This window comes from Choloepus didactylus, chromosome 8 (assembly GCF_015220235.1).
Source record: "Choloepus didactylus isolate mChoDid1 chromosome 8, mChoDid1.pri, whole genome shotgun sequence".
NCBI classification, from domain to species: domain Eukaryota; kingdom Metazoa; phylum Chordata; class Mammalia; order Pilosa; family Megalonychidae; genus Choloepus; species Choloepus didactylus.
This window is the reverse complement of record NC_051314.1, coordinates 18,149,128-18,169,388: the sequence shown is the minus strand read 5'-3', so window position 1 is coordinate 18,169,388 and position 20,261 is coordinate 18,149,128. Positions and strand designations below refer to the sequence as shown.

The following is a 20,261-nucleotide window of genomic DNA, read 5'->3' as shown; positions in this document are numbered from 1 at the left end:
TCCACCCTCCATCCACTGGTCACAACTGATCACATGGCCTCCCCTCCCACTATAGGAGCCAGGAAGTGCTATCCCATGAGTTGTCAGGGAGGCAGCTCCAGAGTCCCACAGAAGGGTTCTGGAGGAAGTCTGCTGCACATCATATGGTGCAGCCACCTCCTTAGATGCCCAGAAAACCTTCCGTCAAAGCCATGTTACTTGTCAATGCTTGGGTTGGATGTGCCCCACCTGAGTGCAGCAACATCCTGAGTAGCTTGGAGGTGGGCCATGGGCCAGACAGAAGAAGGGCCAAGGAGGCTCAGCTGCTGATGGGTCTTAGTTTTCATTCATTCATTCATGTATCCATTTGTCTGTTCAACAATTTGGGATCCCCCATGTGCCAGGTACAGAGCAATAAAGAAGTCACTGGTCCTACTTTGAAGGAGCTTACGTTCCAGTGAGTACTTGCCACAAGGCAGTGCTGGAAGGAGAAATGAAATAAGCCTCAAATGTGCACAGCACATGCCCCCAAAACAACAACAACAACAATAGCTAATGTATATTGAGCACTTTGCATGCTGTACAGATATCAGCTCACCTAATTCTCCCAGCAGTCCTAGGAGGCAGGCATGAGAATTGCCCTCATTTTACAGAAAAGAAGCATGAGGCACAGAGAGGCCACATTTTTTTCCCAAGGTCAAACAGAGCTGGAGTCAAATCTAAGCCATCTGCCTCCAGAGTCCAAGAGTTTGGCCAGTACACCAACCTGTCCCTTTGATGTTAGCTGTTATTATGATTGCTATTTATTCAACAGGTGTCAGCACTCCCTTTGGAAAGGGGAAGGGATCCGTCTGAGCCCTTGTACCACAAGCTCAGCCAAGCTCCTATACTCATGATCTCAGTTAACCCTGAAAAGTAGAGACTGTAGCTCCCATTTTTCAGATGATGAAACCGAGTCTCCATGGAATGAATGGCACAGCCTGGCACCCAGTTCTGTCTGATGCCAAAGGCCAGGTGCTTGCACTTTCAACCTCTTTGTGTTTCTTTTTATAATTTCTAGCTCTTTATTTTGTTCAGACAATATTTTCCTAGTTTCCTTTAGTTCTTCGTATTCTGAATCCTTTAGCTTTTTTAACATATTTAAGACAGATAATCTAAAGTCTTTGACTAACAGTTCCAGTGTCTGAACTTCCTTGGGGTGGTTTCTGGCAAATTTTATTGTTCCTGTGAATAGGACATATTTTCCTGTTTCTATGTGTGTTTTGTAATTTTTTGTTGAGAACTGGACATGTTGAGCATTATGTTGTTATAACTCTGGAAATCTAGTTCTCCCACTCCTCTGAAATTACTAGGTTTTTTGTTATTGTCGTTGAAGGCTGGAGCCATTAATGTGACTTTTCCAAACTATTTCTGCTCCTGAGTGGGGAATGGAAAGAGAAAAGAGGGAAAAATAGGTTCTGCCTCTTTAAGACTGAAGGAGATTGGAACAATGACCGCCCTCAGAGCTAGCCCCTCAAGGATCTGAAGTAGCTGACTAAAAGCAGTGGTGGGCTATCAGGCCACACAACCTGGATTTTAGAGAACTAGGTCCTTACAGCCCACCCTGACTTGAGCAAGCTGCTCCAGGCGGCCCAGGCTGCAGTCCCCACCACTGCGGGCCCTGGGGTTGGGGGCTGGGGGATGGTAGCTGCTGCAGGGAGGGTGAAATTCACCCATATTTACCACAGTTTACCAGCCTCTTCCTCCAGCTCTTCCCAGGATGCTGCACAGCATACACTAGACACCAGAGTTCCAAAATGGTTGCTTGAGACAGTTCCTGCCAGTTCAATAAGTTGTTTTGGTGGAGGGACTGGTTCCTGGAGCTCCCTGTTCCACCACCTTCCCACAGTCTCTCATAGTTTTTTGGTTATTTGTTTGTTTGTTTTTTAAACTCTAAGAAACACACTAGAATGTTAAGGATTGTTTGTAGATGTTGAGATTATAGATGTAAATGTACAGCAGCCATGCATCAGTTTCATAACTGGTGAATACGAATGCATTTTTTTAATTATATAAAAATTATAAGGATGATAATATACCCAAAGAATGTCATAAGTGGAAGGGAAATTACCTTGGTCCCTTATTTTTAAGATGGGAAAACTGAGGTTCTAGAGGGACAGCCAACTGTTTGTTGAATTGAGCTGAAGGAAATGGTCCAGGCACCCAGTCATCCCCACAACTTTGCCAGGCAGCTCTAGCATTTCCCACCTGACCGATGAGGCTATGGGAGGCAGAGTCACTTGCTCAAGGTCATTTTTGGGTATTTGCCAGGCACGTTCTCAGGGCTGGGCTCACTCAAGCCTCTCAATAGCCCTGCATGGGTGGTGCGGATGTTGGCGCCCTGTTAGAGCTTACGGAAGTGAAGACGCAGGGGTCAGGGCGAAAAGAGCAGCCAACCGTCTCCATCCAACAACAAGCCCCCCCGCACAATCACCATCAGGACCCCTCTAGCACCCGGTCACCCGATCACCCGACCTGCCCATCCGCTCTCTGCGTGGCTGCTCCGCCCTTGCTGAGTAATCCTTCAGGGCGCCTTTCTTGCAGAGTCACGGTTCCGAGCAGCTTTTCGCTGAGTCACGGTCCCGAGGTCTGTTTTCGCTGAGTCACGGTTCCAGCCGCTCCTGGCTCAATCCCTTCCGGCAAAGTAGAGGCGGCGACGCAACCGGCGGCGTTGGAAGCCGCCCTGTGTCCCGCACGTCCCAGCTGATGGCTGAATCCCAGCAAAGCACGGCCGCCCACCGTCTTCTCCCGCAGGTCTTCTAAACCTGTGGCTCCTCCCTGCGCCCCAGTGACAGGGGATTGATACTTCTCCACGGGTGGGCCAGGCGCTGTGTAAGAGGCTTCACCTGTGAATCACCGAGCTCAGCGGGGTGGCCTGTCAAGGTGGGCAGCTACTTAATGGAGAGACTTCTGCAAATGCCAAGGTCATGAAACACAAAGGCTGAGGAACTGTTCCATATTGAAGGAGACCACAGAAGCAGGACAACTGAATGCAAAGCAGGTTCCTGGACTGGGGGAGACCACTCTAAAGTACATTATTAGGCCATTGGTGAAATTTGAATATAGGCTTTAGATAATTAATTTGTATTGAGGTCAAATTTCCTGAGTTTTATAATGGTACTGCTGTTTCAAGAGACGGTCCTTGGGAGTAGAACATGCAAAATTTGGGGTAAAGAGTCATGATATCTGCGACTTACTCTCAAATGAGCCAGAAAAATATTTTATATACACACACACACACACACAAATAATAAATATATCTAAAGACACATCCAGTCGTGTGTTAACTATACAAAAAAAAAAGACATTATGAAGTTTAAAACCAAATCTCACTGAGCCTTACCTTTTCATTTTTTTCCTTAGAAGGAGTGAGTTGTGTACAGGGGGATTAAATAATTTATTGATGAGAAAAAGAAAAAAAAAAAAACTACACTAGAACCAACTTATTCAGTAGCATCATCTTCTTCATCTTCGTCTTCTTCATCTTCCTAACTTTTTTTCAGCCTGGCCATCTCCCTCTGCCACATCAGGCTTTCCTTTAGTCCAGCATGCAGCAATAACCTTTCCATATTTTTCTTTCAGCCTAGCAGCCTTCTTTTCAGCTGCAGTGGATTTATTTGCCTCTCCCAGTTTCTTTGCAACATCACCAGTGGGTGGGCCGGTTGTTCACCTTTGATTTGGAGGCAGTACTCAGAACAAAACAAGACTGGTATCCTTGAACTTCTTTTTTGTTTCCCCTCTGGGAGGGATTTAGAGTTTCATTTCTCTTTCATAACGAGCCCTGTCCACCTGTGCCATGTCTTCAAATTTTCCTTTGTGGAAAAGGAAAAGGTCTTCCACCTCTTTGTGCACGTCCTAGAGAACTCTGAAAAGTTGACCGAAGCACACAGGTGCTTCTCGTTCTTCTCCCAGCAAGTTTGCGGGAAGAATGCGTGTGATGACATTCTACCTCTCGGCTTCTTAGGGTCACCTTGGCCCAGGTCGAGTTATTTCGCCTCCACGGGGCACAGAGCCACCCAGCACCCACCTGGGTCGCACTTATCCTGGCACCGTCCCTGTGGAGCTCAAGGAACTGCAGTGGGGGCCGGCACAGTCTCCTCATGCTCTCCGCTCTGTAGCCTACATAAATTCTGTGTGCTATTCTGGCATCTTGTAAATTTGAAACTGTTGCAAATAAGTAGTTTACTTTTTGAGAAAAAAAATGATAACGATGAGGAACCTTAGGTTCAAAGCTCCTGACTGGGAACAAGATGCTAGTGTCCCCACCCTGGTGCAGAACTCACCAGAGACTGCTGTATAGGGGAAAAAAAGAATGCTCTGGCTGAATCCTGAAAGGGGAACGAGATGCTTCTTGTTGACCCAACATAACAGAACAGCAAGTGCTTATTGTGTGCTTCCCCTGGGCCAGGACCCCATCTAAGCTTCTTACATATAGTAAAAGATTTAATTTAATCTGTACCACAACCTCTTGAGTCGATGCTGTCACCATCATTTTGTCAGATGAGGAAACAAAAGCTTAGAGGAGTTAAGGTGTACATGGGTGATAAGTCAGGACTCCTAGATTTGATTCTAATCCTTCTGTTTAGATTCCATTGCTTTAACCAGTCCACACTGTACTAGAAGAAACTTGATTGAGTTGAAGCAAATAAAACCAGGTCCTGGGGCCTTATTAGCAAACCCATCCTAGCAGTCTCAGCTCTCCAAAGACTGGACAGGCTGCCTCAGGTGGCTGTGGATCTTCAGTCCCTAGACCTGTGCCAGTGGATCCCACAATGTGCAATAAAGATGTTCCTCTTACACCCCTCACTGCCTCTGCCCCAGGGCATCCTAGCCAGCTGGGTGGCCGTGGATTGCGGGTGCACTTTAGAGCCAGACACACCTGACCTCAAACCCCAGCTCTGATGCTTACCAGCTCTATGAATTTAATCTCACAGAGCCTCATCCGTCAAATATGTAGTGAAGGCCTGTCTTGTGCCAGGCTCTGCAACTAGGAAGGTGAACCCAATGTGGTCCTTGCTGCCTTCAAAAAGCTCACAGTCTAGTGGGGCCACTCGGGTACAGGACACTCATTGAAGAGGCCCCAGAAGGCGAAAGGAAGTCCTCCTGGAAAACCTGGGCTGATTCTGTTTTACAGCTTTCAGCATATAATTGACATACAATAAATTGTATGCATTTAAAGTATATAATTTGATGAGCTTTGACATAAGTATAGCCATGAAACCATCACCACAAGATAATGAACATTTTCATCACTCCCAAACATTCCTCATGGTCCTTTGTAATTCTCCTTCCCTCCCTTAACTAGGCAACCACTGATCTGTTTAGATTAGCTTGCATTTTCTAGAATTTTATAAAATTGTATATAAATTTTATAAAATATATATGTAACTTTATATAAATAGAATTATGCATATGCACTCTTTTTTTGGTCTGGCTTTTATTCAACATAATCATTTTGAAATTCATTCATGTTGTTGGGTGGATTCACAGTTTGTGCCTTTTTATTACTGCATATCCACTGTATGTTTATACGCAATTTGTTTACCCATTCACCTGTCAGATGAACAAGAGTTTGGGGCTACTACAAATAAAACCACTGTAAATATCTGCGTACAAGTCTTCGTGTGGATATATGCATTCATTTCTCTTGGGTAAATACCTAGGAATGGAATGATGGGTTTTATGGCAGACATTTAATTTTACAAGAAATTACTAAACTGTTTTTCAAAGTGGTTGTACCAGTTTACATTCCCGCCAGCAGTAGATGGCTCTACATCATGAACAATAGGAATCCTCAGGCTTTTTCATTTTTGCCATTCTAGTCGATGCATAGTGGTGCGTCCTTGTGGTTTTAGCTTGCATTTCCCTGATGACCCGTGAGCCTGCACACCTTTTCACGGGCTTATTTGCCACCCATCTCTCTTCTTTGGTGAATTGTCAGTTCAAATTTTTTACCCGTTTTTTTCACTTGCTTGTTTGTCTTATAATTGAATTGAATGGGTTCTTTGTACCTTCTAGATACAAGTCCTTTGTTGGATATCCATTTTACAAATCTTTTCCTCCCAGTCTATGGTTTGCCTCTTATGTTTTGTAAATTTGAATAGCAAAAGCTTTAAATTTCAACAAAGCCCAATTTATTGAATTTTTTCCTTTCATAGTTCATGGTTCTCGTATGGTATTTAAGAAATCTTTACCAAACCTAAGGTCACTAAGATTTTCTCTTATGACTTGGTCCATAAGTTTTATAGGTTTAGCACCTTCTTTTAGGACAACGATCCATTCCTGGGCTGGGTCTGGAAAGCTGAGTAGCCCGCAGAGGGACAAGAGAGGACATCCTAGGCAGGGGAGCCACCTGAGCAAAGGCTGAGCACCTCACCAATGCAGGTGTGGCCGAGGGTTCTCTGAGGCTGGCACACATGGTGAGAGGGGGCAGGTGGGGTGAGATCCTTCTGCTGCAGAGGTGGGCAGGGCGGGGTTGCCAAGGGCCGGGTGTGCCAGGCTCAGCAGCTTGCACTTTATCCCAAGGGCAATGGGGAGACATTGAAGGACGTCAACCAGTGGGGCTGTGCAGTTGCCAAGGTGACTTATCTGCAAAATGTGGGCAATTTGGAAAGTTATCAAGATAAGGAATGGAAAATTATTTGGTCAGGAACAGACTTCTTCTGCCCTTTTGAGTGAGGGTTCAGCAACCCCAGCTCTCCCAGGGGGAGACTGTTTCACGATAAGTAATGTGTTCAGAAGATTTCAGTGTTTTGCAGTCCTGTCTGCTGGGTCAAGGGCATGTCCTCTCTGCATCTGTGTGGGGCACGGGTGGGGTCAGGACACACTTGTTTATCTGAGATGTCCCCTGCTGAGGATACCCAGGCAACAGGACCCCCACCACCTACTACCTTCCCCCTCCCCCCCCTGGTGAAACCCCAGCCTCAGCTATGGTCTCGCCTTTGTTTTTCACTATTAGAGTCTTTGGAGCCACAGACTTGGCCCCCTCCCTGCAGCCCAGACTACTTCTGTTTTCCAGGCGGTGCCTGCAGAGTGCTGAGTCGAGATTTCCACATTCCCCTCGTGCAGATCAGTTTCTGCTGTGTCATGGCTGGGAGGGGGAACTGGCAGAGACAAAGGGAAGGCGTATTTTGCTGAGTCACCAGCTATGTCCTCAGCCTCTCTCTGGGTGGTCGGTGAAAGGGCAGCTTTAACAGCAGCCAAGAGGAAGTGAAACTTCTAGAAAAGGGCAGAAACCTCGTTTCTGTCTTTATTCATCGTTTGCAAAAAGCCCTGCCATCTCAAAATTAACATTCCAATACTGAACTGCTGAGCTTTCCTCAAACCTTCTCTTCCCCATCTCAGTAATCAGTCAACTCAATCTTCCCAGTTGCTTGGACCCAGAATTTGGGAGTTCTCCAAGTCTCCTCTTTCTTTCTCACCACCCCACGTACTTATCCATCTGAAAATCTTGGTGACGACCGTCTTTAAAATATGTAGGTCTGAGGCCACTTCTCACTTCCTCCTGGTGCAGTCACCATCCTCTGTCACCTGGATTATGGCAGTAGGTAGCCTCCTGCCCTTGGCCTTCCCTCAGCTATTCTCAGCCTCAGCAAAAGTCAGATCCTTTCAAGTCTCTGCTCAAAACCCTGCAACCCCACCATCTCACAAGAGGTCCCTGCAATACAAGGTCCCACAGGAGCCTCCAAGCCCACAGGGATCTGTCTCCCCATCTCTCCCCTGCCCCATCGCCTCACTCTTTCCGCCCCAGTCCCACCAACCTCTTTGCAGCTCCTTGTCCATGCCCGGTGTGCTCTACCCTGCGACCTCCTGCCTGTCCCTCTCTCCCCCCAGATGTCCATCAGGCCCCTGTTATGGATTGAATCTTGTCCTCCACAAAGATATGTTCAACCTGAAGTCCTGTGGGTGTGAATCCTTTGTAAATAGGCTCTTTGAAGGTGTTATTAGTTAAGGTGAGGCCAAACTGAGTCAGGGTGGGCCATAGTCCAGTGAGTCTGGAGTCCTGACCAGCAGGGAAAATACAGACACGGTCTGGAGACGGTTGGGGAGCGAGACGGCCACGTGACAGAGGCAGAGACTGCGTTTGGAACTGCCAGCAAGCCACCGTGAGGATGCTACAGACTGCAGGAAAAATCATGGCCTGCTGACACCTTGCTTTGGGACTTCTAGCCTCCCAAACTGTTAGACAATAAATTCCTATTGTTTAAGCCAACCAGTCCTTGGCACTTTGTTCCAGCAGCCCTGGCAAACTGAGACACCCTCCCTCCCCCAGCTCCCACCCTGTGAAATCCACCCTAACTACTTGATTTAAAATGGTAACCCATCTCTCCATGTACTCCTGATCCCCATTACCCTACTCTATTTTTTTCCATAGCACTTAAAGCCTTCTAACATTCTATATAATTCACTTACTGCATCTTTTGCTTATCGTCTACCTGTCCTGCCAGAATATAAACTCCACGAGGGCAAGTATCTTGGTCTGTTTTATTCACTCCTGTATCCCCAGTGCCTAGAACAGTGCCTGGTACTAGTAAAAGTGTTCAATAAATATTTGTGCCCTGGTAGCCTGGTCTATTAGCTGTACTTTTCAGATCTGGATCAACCGCCAGACTTCCTGGGTCCAAACCCCTAGCTCGATCTCTCTGCCTCAGCTTCCTCACCTGTAAAATGGAGATAGTAATAGTACCAGCCTTATGAAGTTATTGTGAGAATTGAGTGAGTTCATATATGTCACATGCTTAGAATGGTATCTGGCACACAGCAAGTGCTTGATAAATATTATCATCATTATTCACAGAAGCAGAAGTGGTTGTGTTCACAAATGCTCCATGGAGGTTCAAGGCCTCAGGGCCCAAGAAAGTGGAGGGATGGGTTGTGCTGCCTTGATCAGTTCTCCAACACCACCTGAATCCTTGATACGGCCCATCTTTCTAGGAGGCTCAGCAGCCTCCAGGTCACCAGGACCAATTGGTGACTGAAACTCAGGGAAGTGACTCTGGAAGAGAAGGGATCAAGGGCCAGAACCCTAGCTTCTTCTGATTGGATGGGCCCACTCCACTGCCCACCCGTCCCTGCCCCATTCTCCCAGAACGTCAGCCGGAATCAGAGATTCCTGGATGTGCATGGCTGTAAGGGATGGCCGGAATCCGCCATACCAGTGAGAATGCGTGCTTCACCGACCTGCCTTGCACCCCTTTGGAGGTGGGCACTTGGTTCTTCCATTTCATAAGCCAAAGTCATCTTTTTTTATGAGTTAGAGTCCAGAATTGATGGCATTGGGAAGGGATTTTAGGAATCACCCAGTCCATTTGTTTTGTCATCTGGGCCCACCCAGTGACCCTGCTCTCTCCTGGCCCTAATTCAAGCAGAATTAACTCAGTAGGGGCACCAGCTCCTTTCCAGGCCTGGCAAGGGCACTGGGGATAAGACGAGTCAGACCTGGACACTGCCCTGCCAGAGCACCCCAAGTATGCAAGCAGGGAGGCGGTTTGCATGCCAAGCATCCCAGCTCCAACCAAGGGCGAGGGGAGTCTGGAGGCCCAGGCAGAGAGCTGCACTCACTCCTGGTTTGGATCCCGGCTTCCTGCTTTCCTGTGTGATCCCATCCCCGAGCCTCCATTTCCCCATCTGTATAATGGGAGTCATCCGCCTCCCAGGACTGTGGTAGGCTTGAACCGTGAAAACTGTACCAACTCTAGCATTTAGTGGGTGCCCCAAACACAGGCTCTATATGCACATTCAAAGGAAGTGTGAGGAGGCAGGCTGTCCCCGGAGGTGACATTTTAGGGAGCAGGTTCCCAGGGCAGGGGAGGAGACTGCAGGGCCTGGGGTTGCTAAGTTCCTGAGGGTGCCTACAAATCTCTTACTCCGACCCTGCCGTCCAGCACTCTGGAACCTTCGAGATTCCTAGAAGTGCCTGACGTCCCATCCCTGGTTAGGGGGTGGCGGGTGTCTGGAATGTCTGGAAAGGGCAAAATCGCACCCGGAGCCCAGCAGCTGCTCAGAAATTTCCTGAAGAGTGTTTTCTTTTTAAACACATCCTGTGGTCCCGCTTTGTTTTCCAAGGGTCACATGACGGCTCCCGCCTCCCCCACCCCCGCGGGCCAGGGCCGGGAGGGGCGCGGGCCGCGCGCGGGTGTTGCAACTTCGGGCCAGAAAGTGGCGATCAGCTGTTTGGCCCGCGCGCCCACGTGACCCGCGCGGAGCATAAATCGGACGGCGCGGCCCGGGGCCGGCACACAGCTCCCTGCCTCCGCACGTCTCGGGACGCGTCCCTGCAGCCAGCACCGAGCGACCCGAGCGCCACCGGCCCGATGGAGCGCCCGCAGCCCGACAGGCAAGCGCGGGGCGGCGGGAGGGGCGCCCTTTGCCGGAGCGGGGCAGCGGAGCTCCCGCTTCCCTCGCCCCTTAGGGTCTCGTCTCCAACGCTACGCGGAGAGCGGGAGCTGGAGGGGGCTGAGTGGAGTTGCCCGGAGCTTGGGCTTTGGAGCCGGGGAGGGGGGGGGTGGAGCTGGGTTCCAGTCCTGCCAGCGCCCCTAGCTAGCTGTGCGGGTGGGGTAGCTGGAGGGGTAAAGGGTGGCCGCGGATGCCCCCGCTCCAAGACAGGGAGTCTCTCTGTGGAGGAGGGTGGGGGTGTCCAGCTTTCCAAGGCTTTGGAAGTGCCCCCTGATTAATCTAGGATTCCCAGGGCTACCCAAGCCTGGGTGAGAAGCATATGGTTTCCACCCACCTGCTGCTTGCGTTCCTCACCAGCTGCTGAGCCTCTGAGTAAGACATCACCTTGGCTACTATGCTAGTCTGCACAGAAGGAAGATGTGGTCTCCACCCGCAGCTAGCAGGCCGGGGACCTGGGATAGAACCTTGCTCTGTGCACCTCCAAATCTCTGTATATTTCCTACTCCCAAGCTGTGGAGAGATTAACCAACGTGGGTAGAACAGAGGATGATGTTGTGGGGGGCACATATGGACAGATGGCAGAGATACTCCTCAAGAGGGACTTTTCCGTGATTTACTCAGTTCTTAGTCTTTTTAAAACACTTGTATGATGATGAAGGTTGCAGTGATAATATTATAAGAGATCGTGAGACTTGTATCTGAAACTTCGACAAACTAAATGAATTTAATATTCGGTCTAAAAGCCAATCAAAGCAATTAAATGTTGAATATGAGTGGTCGCACTGTCCGCTGCTGCTCCTCCGTGGGTCGTGCTGTACCGTCCTCTCTCCTTCTTCAGTTACTGGTGACAGGAGTTCTGCTTTTGGGTAATGTTTACGGGCTGCACCCTCAGGAGCCTGGCCCGTGGGAAGAAGCCTGCCATCACCATCCCCTTGTTCACCCTCCCTTCCTCCCCTCTGCAGCATGCCCCAGGATTTATCAGAGGCCTTGAAGGAAGCCACCAAGGAGGTGCACACCCAGGCGGAGAATGCCGAGTTCATGAAAAACTTTCAGAAGGGCCAGGTATCCCCAGAGGGCTTTAAGGTATGTAGCCGCGGGGGCCCAGCCATGGGGCAGGGTGTGGCAGGCCTGTGGGGTCAGATCAGTGGTTTAAGTGGGGGTTAAGGCCAGCGATACAGAGGGACCAGGTGGGCATGTCCGAGGGAGTCATCTTACAGATGGTTGCAGTGAAGCTCAGAGAGGGGAAGTGACTCACCCAAGGTCACAGAGCTAGCTCATGGTCTGCTCGGCAGTGTTGTGAAGCGGCTGGCACAGCAGTGCCAACAACTGAGCACCTATTCTGTCCTGGGCATGTAACACACCTGATTTCTAACCTGTGCCTCGACCCTGATGGGGAAGATGGAGAAGAGAAGGCTCAGAGAGGCTAAGTAACTAATAGAAGGTCACACAGCCAGTGAGGAAATAGGAAAGATCAGAGTAAAACCAAGGCCGGCCTCATTGCAAAGCTTATGCCCTTGTTCTAATTGTGATCTGCCTCTGGCGGCAAGGGGTATGGGTTCGTGCCCTAGCATGACCATTTCCAAATAGTGAGACTTGCCTTGCACACCACTTAACCTCACTATGCTGCCTTTCCTCTTGGATCAAGACTTTGCTGGCAGGGTTTTCTAAAGCACCCACTGTGTGCTAGGCACTCACTTTTGTGATCTCCCAGCACTGTTGTAAAAATTCACGCCAAGAGAAGGAAAGCAGTTGGTGAAGAACCAGGCAGGTGTTGGGTGTTAAGACCTCAGTGTGGCAGCAGGCTCGTTTGCAATTAACTGAGAGTAGGGGGGCTGTATCCCACCACTCCTGCCCACCCCCTTGTGAAATCTGGATTTCCCCCACCCCACCATCCCCCACTGCCAACCCCCACCTCCAACACATGTGATGCTTCAGAAAAGGGAGAGCTCTCATCCAGTTTGGGGGTGGCTGGGGCTCTTGGGTGTGTCCCATGAGTGATGGTTCTGTTCTCTCTTTCTTCCTCATCCTCTTCCTCCCTCCTTCAAGAAAGCTGACATATACCCAGTTGCTGCTGTGTGACTGAGGCCAGGGAGGGGAGGGACCTCTGGAGTATCCCGTCCCCAGCCACCATGGACTTTGGGTCTTGCCGCTAAGCCGTCAAGTTGGAAATGGGTGCAAAGTTCCATGAGGGAACCCTGTGCTCGCCACGGGGACCTTGGATTATGGTGATGGAGGAGGCATTTATCCTGGCCTCTCTGGGTCCTAAGTGCTGGGCTGTGTCCAGTGCTTTCACTTATCATATCACTTGACCCTCACCCCAGCCCCTTTTGGTATGGGGTCTGATTATGCCCCTTCCCATGGGAGGGAACCGAGGCTCAACTTGCACGGAGTCACACAGACCTGGGCTCAGCTCTTTGCTCCAGGGCAGGGAAGCTGAGACTCAAGAGAGGGCAAGTAGCGCACCTGCTGTCACACAGGTGAAGACCGGCTGAGCCCAGGTTAGAACCAGCTCTGTCAGATCGGAAAGCCGAGGGTCTCGCGCCAGGCTGCCTGACTTTCTGCCTCCTCAAGGAATAGGGCTGCTGTAAATGTTTATGGCTCAGAAATAACTTGGAAGCCTCAACTGTAGCATCTCAACTTGGGTCTTCCTTCAAACTCTATAGAGCTATTAATGTGTGACGGGTGTTTCCCCAGCCAAGTTTCCCCCACCTGGCATCAGGTGGTCAGGGTCAGAGTGGACCGTCTGGAAGGAGAATGGTGCTTTGCAGATGGCTGGTCCTTCAAAGGTCAAAGGCGAGGGAGTCCAGACCATCGCCTTTAAACACTTTCTTGCTCCAGAACCATCATGACTCCTTAGCAACATCTGTGCTTGACTCCAAGTTCATTTCTAATACATGTGCTAGCCTCAAAGTCTCATCACCTCTCGGAGCCTTGCTTTCCTTTCTGTAAAACAGAGATAGTGACTCCTTAGTTGGATTTTTATAAGGATTAAGTTTAGGCCTTACACAGTGGGTAAAAGGGTTTTAGGCTGAGAAAATACCTGATCAAAATCGTCTCTTTTGCAAATTGGTTTGACTGCAGTGGGGAGAGGATTGGAGGGGCTGGCAGGTGGTGGGGAGCCCAGTCTGGGGGAGGTGCTGAGGGCCTCCCCGAAGGCAGCAGCAGTAGGTGGATGGGGGGGAGTCTGGTGTTCGTTGGCATCTTCTCCTGCCACGGCCGGGCAGCCTGACTTGCTCACTCTGGTTCTAGCTGGTGATGGCCTCCCTGTACCACATCTACGTGGCCCTGGAGGAGGAGATTGAGCGCAACAAGGAGAACCCAGTCTACGCCCCTCTCTACTTCCCCGAGGAGCTGCATCGCAGGGCTGCCCTGGAGCAGGACATGGCCTTCTGGTACGGGCCCCGCTGGCAGGAGGTCATCCCCTACACGCAGGCCACACGGCGCTACGTGAGGCGGCTCCACGAGGTGGGGCGCCTGGAGCCCGAGCTGCTGGTGGCCCACGCCTACACCCGCTACCTGGGCGACCTGTCGGGAGGCCAGGTCCTCAGGAAGATTGCTCAGAAGGCCCTGGACTTGCCCAGCTCCGGCGAGGGCCTGGCTTTCTTCAACTTCCCCAACATCGACAGTGCCACCAAGTTCAAGCAGCTCTACCGCTCCCGCATGAACTCACTGGAGATGACCCCTGAGGTCAGACAGAGGGTGATCGAAGAGGCCAAGACCGCATTCCTGCTCAACATCCAGGTGAGAGTCTGGCAGCCCAGGATGGCCACCACCTCCCAGCCACGCCTCCAATGGAGGCTGCTCTTATTGTGGGGAGGATTCTGAGGGTCGTGTTTAAGTGCGGGGACTGTGGGGCCAGGGTTCCAGTTCTGCCACTGACTAGCTAGGTGATCTCAGGGAAACCCCTCAGTCTCACTGAACCTCAGTTTCCTCATCTGTAAAACAGAGATAATCATAGTAGCTACCTCTGAGAGTTGGAAGGATTAAGTGAGTTTGTATCAATAAAGTCCCTATAGCAGTGCCTGGTGCAGTCAGCTGGCTGCCATTCTTATGGGGTGTGAGAATGACACTTGTAGTGCTTTGTGACACACATGCAACTGCACATGTGTGCACCTGTGTGTAGCCACGTAGGCACTGTGGGGGTTACAGGTGCTGGAGACAGGGCGTCTGCTTTCCAGGGACTCTTAGCTCAGCCAGGGCAACAGAGATATCTTTCCAAAAGTGCCTTGAATCCTGGGAGAAGGTGGGGATTGAGCAAGGCCTTCAAGGATGAATTCTTGGGCAGCGCTGGGGGTGGGGTTTCCTCTACCCCAGATGTTCCAGAATCCTGTGGCTCTCCCCACTGCGGGAGGCATCACGGGGACCAGGGTCTTAGCTCATAACCCTCCCTGCTCCCCGATCCCCAGCCTTGGATTGCTGGGGAAGAATGTCCCTTGTGTGCATCCCCCTAAAAATTAATCCAGTCCATCCTCCAAGAAAACCCGCATCTTTCAGAGAGGTATAGTAGAAAGAACAGGGGATCTGAAGTGAGAACCTATCTGAGGCTGGCTTTAATGCCTAACAGCTGGTTTAGCCTTGGGCCAGGCACTTAGTCACCTTGCCCAAGATAACTCTCAGAAATGTAAAGTTGAGTGAAGAGAGCAGTCTGCTTAAGAATACATATTCTGGGATACCACTTGTACATTGTGTCGGGACATGGGATAGGGCATGAATTCTAAATGCAGGATGGTTGTTACTGGGGTGTGGGGCGCGGAGGTGAGGGGAGCACAGTGAGGTGATGAGTCAGCAGGGAGTCCCGTCAACCCTGCTTGTAACATATGATCTCTCTTAAGCTGGGTGAAAGGTACATGACTGTTCGATATTTTTCTTAAGATTCCGTAATGTCCAAAATATTTCGTAATGAAACATCATAAAGTCCTACCTTCAGTGGGGACCTGGCACCCTCTCTTGCTGAGTCAAGCATGTGCGCCTTTTGTCTTTTAGCTGTTTGAGGAGTTGCAGGAGCTGCTGACCCAGGACGCCAAGGAACAGAGCCCCTCAAAGGCACCAGGGCTTCGCAGGCGGGGAGACGGCAGGGTGCAAGGTGAGGCTGCCAGGGAGGGTTGTTTGCTCTGGGCCCCTGATGGAGGGGACACGGCCCAGCTCTCTGTCTCCAGTATCTCCTCCTCTGCCTTGGAGGTTTATACGTCAGAAGCGGGGTGCAGGAGAAAGAGCATGGGGTCAGTCTGCTTCCAGTGTGTGCCTCAGGGCAAGCTGTGTCACCTTTCCAACTGTTTCCCCAACTCTAAAGTCAAGGGGGGATGCACGAGTTGCAGAGTTGATTGGTTCTGAAGTAGAGGTCCTGGGTAAAGCTCCCACTATCACTCAGGCCCCTCTCTAGGCCCTTTAATGCTTCCTGAGCACCCGCTTGATGTGAGGCAGGGGGTCGGGGCCTGCCTGCAGCTGTAACCTGCCGAGGGACACTAGGCAAGACACTTGTGCCCTGGGCCTTGCCTCGATAGCCTCAGAGCCGCCTCCTTGGCAGGTTGCCTTAGGTGCATTTGTCCTAACTCCCTGGCCCGTGGCTTTCCCACCTGTGCCAGGACCTCGTGGGCCCTGCTATTGTCAGGATTATCCCTGGGAGGGTTGGAATGTGGCCAGTCCTGGTGGAGTGACCAGCCTTGGCCCTAATGCAGTGGTTCTCAAAGTGTGGCCCAGGTACCCCTGGAGGTTCCAGAGACCCATGAGGCCACAGCTTTTTTTATAGTTACATCAAAATGGTTTTTGACTTTTTACTCTGATTTTCTCACCTGCGTGATGGGGTTTTCCAAAGGTTACGTGACGTGTGATGACATCGTCACAGACAGCTAATGACACATGTGCCTGTGTATTCTTGTGTGCTACAAATTTCTCAGTTTTAATTTTTAAATTGTTAGATAATGATAGCTATAATCCACTTTTTGGGATCCTCCATAAGTTTTAAGGGTGTGAAGTGTTTCTGAGACCAGAAAGTTTGAGAATTGCTACCTAGACCCATCAAAGGGAACCCTGAATATGACAAAAATATAAAAATGCTAAAGCGTGTCTGCTTGTCTGTTGGCATGTTTGTAAACCCGAGGTCAACTTTCTGCTAGGAAGCCTCTGCCATGGATTTCCACCTCACCTTTTCCTCTCAGTGTGCAGGGTAGAACTAGGATGCAAACCCAGCTGGCCTGGCTCCAAGGGCCCATCCTCAAGCCCCATCCTGCTCCAAAAGTCTAGAGAACACTCACAGACGTCCGGCCTACCCAGACCGCAGGGCTGGCCCCGGCTTGTCATGTGTGAATGATTGGGACTGGGGCTGAATTTTAATTTTGGCCTTAGAAGTCCCCTTTCTGGCTCCTGCTCCATGTGGCTTCCGCCCATTACCACCATTCCCCCCAAATGTGTAAGAATCCAAGACGAGGATTTATAGCTCAGACCTAATCACCGTGGAAGCTTTAGGAGAGGGCTTTCCTGACAAAACTCAGAAAACACGACCAGGGGCCACAAACTTTCTCCCAGGGTGGCCTGGCTGCAAATGGAATCATGGACCGCTGACAGAGGTAGTAAGCTCCCCATCTTTAAAGGTATTCAAGCAATGGCTAGAGGGCCACCTCTCTGTGCTCCAGCAGCATTCTGGCATTGAGCAGGTGTTGTACTAGAGACAGCTGAGGCCCCTCTGCTTTGTTTTTCTGGGACATCAGACACCCTGATCCCCATCAGCCTGTCGTTGACACCATCCCCACTTTCTCTTTCAGACTCCTCTCCCACGGAGACTCCCAGAGGGAAGCCCCAGCCGAACATTCTCTCCCGGGCTCCGCTCATCCCATGGGTCCTTACACTCAGCTTTCTGGTGGCAACAGTTGCTGTGGGGCTTTATGCCATGTGAGTGTGGACCCGTTGGCTCCCTTGAGCCATGAACTCTGACCGATGGAGGGCCCTCTCTCCAGAGAGGAAAGATCTCTAGACTGGCTTCTCGACCTTGGGTGTGGGGGGCTGTCAAGAGGCCCCCTGCCCTCTTTCTGCATCCCTCTCGCTCTGCAAAGGAAGGATCCCTGTGGCATCTTCTTCAACCCAAAGCACATCCAGCCCAATGACCTGAACTTCCAAACTGGGACAAGGAACCCAGCCCAGGCCCTCAGCATCCCCAGTTCCTGTAGCAGAGCTCAGAAGATGTAGCCTGAAGTGGCAACTGTCTTGAACCTCCTGATGCCCTGGGTTCGTGGTCTCCTGCTGACACAGCCGTGACCGCTTTCTCTTGGGGCCACGGCAATTTTTATATAAAGGTGTGAAGATGTTGTGTCTTGTGTTTCTTGTTTTTGTCGGAGCCACTTTTTGTTCCTAGCTCAGCCTGAACTGTGATATTTTGTTGTGTTCTGTTGTGTTCTATTATGTTTTTATAGTAGGGTTGAGAAAGGGGGTGTTTTAACAACACTGTGTCCTTGGTCTCTAACTGGTGTATGAAACAATAAACTACTTTGCTTGATAGTCACTTGGAGTGTTTTTCTTGGGCTTTGTTACCCTTGAGAAACTAACCTTTTCCTCACTTGTATATTAAATGCCTGGTGGGGAGCAGGGGTGACGGTGTGGATGGGTGGCAGGAGATGCTCCATGTGGCTTCCACCCTTACCACCATTCCCCCCAAATGTGTAAGAATCCAAGACGAGGATTGTGCTCTGTTCTGAAAATGTGGGAGTGGCTTCAAGCAGTTGGTGGGTGAATGATTGTGTTGAGCACTGTTTGGTGCAAGACTTCACTGAGGATAGGACTGCCCTGTTAGGCCGAGATGATCAGATTCTGGGGTAACATTTATGTATTCTGTATGATGAATCTTAGGGACTGGGGTGAGACTCCTGTGTTCGAACCCTGCCACTCCTCTTTGTAGCTATGACTTTGAGCTTAGTCACTTAACCTCCCTGGGGCTCAATTTTATCACCTCTAACGTGAATACAGTGATACGGCCTCAGCTGCCTGTCTTGAGAAGCAAATGAGATACATGTGAAGTGCCAACACCCTGGGACTTTAGCTCCTGTTATGGGGGGAGGGAGACCAATGTTTTATGACTCATCAAGTGATTGTTGCACTGTGTGAGTAACCTCACCTACAAACAATCATTGTCAATATTAGATGACACCTAATATATGTCTTCTCATCTAATCCTCCCAACAAACCTGCAAGGTGGGTATTAGGATTATCTCAGGGTCAGGAGAGTTTAAACCAGGTCTGTCCAGCTTTAAAACCCAAGCAAGCCCTTTTCATTGCCCTATGCTGGAAAAGCCACTTTGAAATGCTAATATGCAGCCTCCCAATGAAAGAGAAAATCCTTGACTGAAGGTATACTGGGCAGAGCAGGGGACAAGGTCCTTGTACAACCAGCGCACGAGGAATGCGAGTCAGGAGGCTAAAGTCCCTCATCCTGGCATTGTCATTAAGCCTGGGGTCTTGGACAAGTCACTCAAATGAGACTTGGATGAGTCTCATTTCATTCCATAGTGAAATGGGAGCAATGCACCCACTTCCCACAGCTGGTGGCAGGGTCCAGTGGTGTCCAAACAGTTTGTGGATGGTGGCATCAGAATCCCCTCAAGATATCAGAATCCCATGGAATCCAGGGCTCTACCCGGAGAGTTCTGATTCTGGAGATGTGGCCTGGAACTCTGGAATCTCTCTTTAAGGAGGGCTGCTCCCTGGGAGATTCCAATGTGCAAGCAGGCCTGGGAGCCAGTCTCAATGAGGTCACGTATGTAAGGGGTAGGCGTTCAAATAGGAGCTACAGCTTTTGCCTCCTGGGCCCAGTTTCTCATCTGTGAAAGGGGCATAAGTGTTTATTGTTTGTAGTGGGAACTAAAGAAGGAAAGAAAAACAGAGAAAGAAACCTTGAGTTTTACCTAACAGGAGTAGGGCTGAATGACTTTTGGTCTATCCATATGATGGAAAGTTAAGTAGCTATTTAAAAGACTGAATTAAATCTATGTCTGTTGACTCAGAAGGCTGTCCATGAAGTATTAATGAGAAAACAAGTTCCAGATTCACTTGATTTTTTTTTATTAAAACACTCCCCATATATGTGAATACATTCTTGCATGAACTTGGCAAGGGAGTGGAAGGCCCTTTCCAGTTGTTCTCGTTGAGGGGTGGTGTGGGGAACTGAGTCTTCCATGTTTCTTGAGGCATATCTGGGGTGGTGGCTTGGAATGCTGAGCCGCAGGCCTGCATAGAATGCCATGCAGGCCCGCCCTGTAAAGATGTGTGTCTTGTGACTATGATGACGGTGTTTACCATTGTCTTAAACCTAGATTGTATACACCTGATGTAAACATAGGTATCTGGTAGGCTCTCCCAAGCCTGAGGACCTGTAGCATGTACACCTGATCTTCTGAAATCAATAGCTGGAGCAAGGATGCACTGGCGTCCACCTAGCACGAGATGCAGTGAGCCCCCTGCTCCCTTAACTCTTAACTTTGTGTCCGTGTCTCATTCCTGCGCCGCCCTGTCAGCAATAGGGTGGGAATGGAAAAGAGTGGGGGGAGACTATGCATGTCTGTTTAATAAGAATATCTAACGTTGCAAGCAGCCACTCTGCATCAGGCATCCTTCTAATTCGCTGTCACTATCTCCTTTTTACAGATGAGGAAACAGAAGCACAGAGCATTCAAAGTAACTTGTGCAAAGTCACTTAATTAGAAAGTGGCAGAGTTGACATACAGGCATATATAACCTCAGTCATTAAGAAAGCTCTTAAAACATTTTTTAAAAGGTAACACGATAAAATGGTTGTGGGAGGGGTTGGTGGGAGTGAAGAGGACATTCCTAATTCACATGATTTCCAGGCATGCTGCAAGCCCCAA

The 20,261-nt window shown here is 49.9% G+C and overlaps 1 protein-coding gene across 1 annotated transcript; it reads left to right on the top strand.

Annotated features, from left to right (window-relative positions):
- The first annotated feature begins 10,229 nt into the window (after positions 1-10,229).
- HMOX1 (heme oxygenase 1) lies at positions 10,230-17,905 on the top strand. Its single transcript, XM_037847589.1, has 5 exons — positions 10,230-10,354; positions 11,376-11,496; positions 13,663-14,154; positions 15,397-15,496; positions 17,172-17,905. The coding sequence occupies exons 1-5, from the start codon at positions 10,332-10,334 to the stop codon at positions 17,300-17,302; spliced, it is 867 nt and encodes a 288-aa protein (XP_037703517.1). The 5' UTR covers positions 10,230-10,331; the 3' UTR covers positions 17,303-17,905.
- The last annotated feature ends 2,356 nt before the right edge of the window (positions 17,906-20,261 follow it).

Bases quoted from the DNA above. Each gene is read 5' to 3' on its own strand.
- HMOX1 (XM_037847589.1), top strand. From the start codon at position 10,332: ATGGAGCGCCCGCAGCCCGACAG. The intron at 10,355-11,375 runs GCAAGCGCGGGG...TCCCCTCTGCAG, and splicing joins GAGCGCCCGCAGCCCGACAG to CATGCCCCAGGATTTATCAG. The intron at 15,497-17,171 runs GTGAGGCTGCCA...TTTCTCTTTCAG, and splicing joins GGGAGACGGCAGGGTGCAAG to ACTCCTCTCCCACGGAGACT.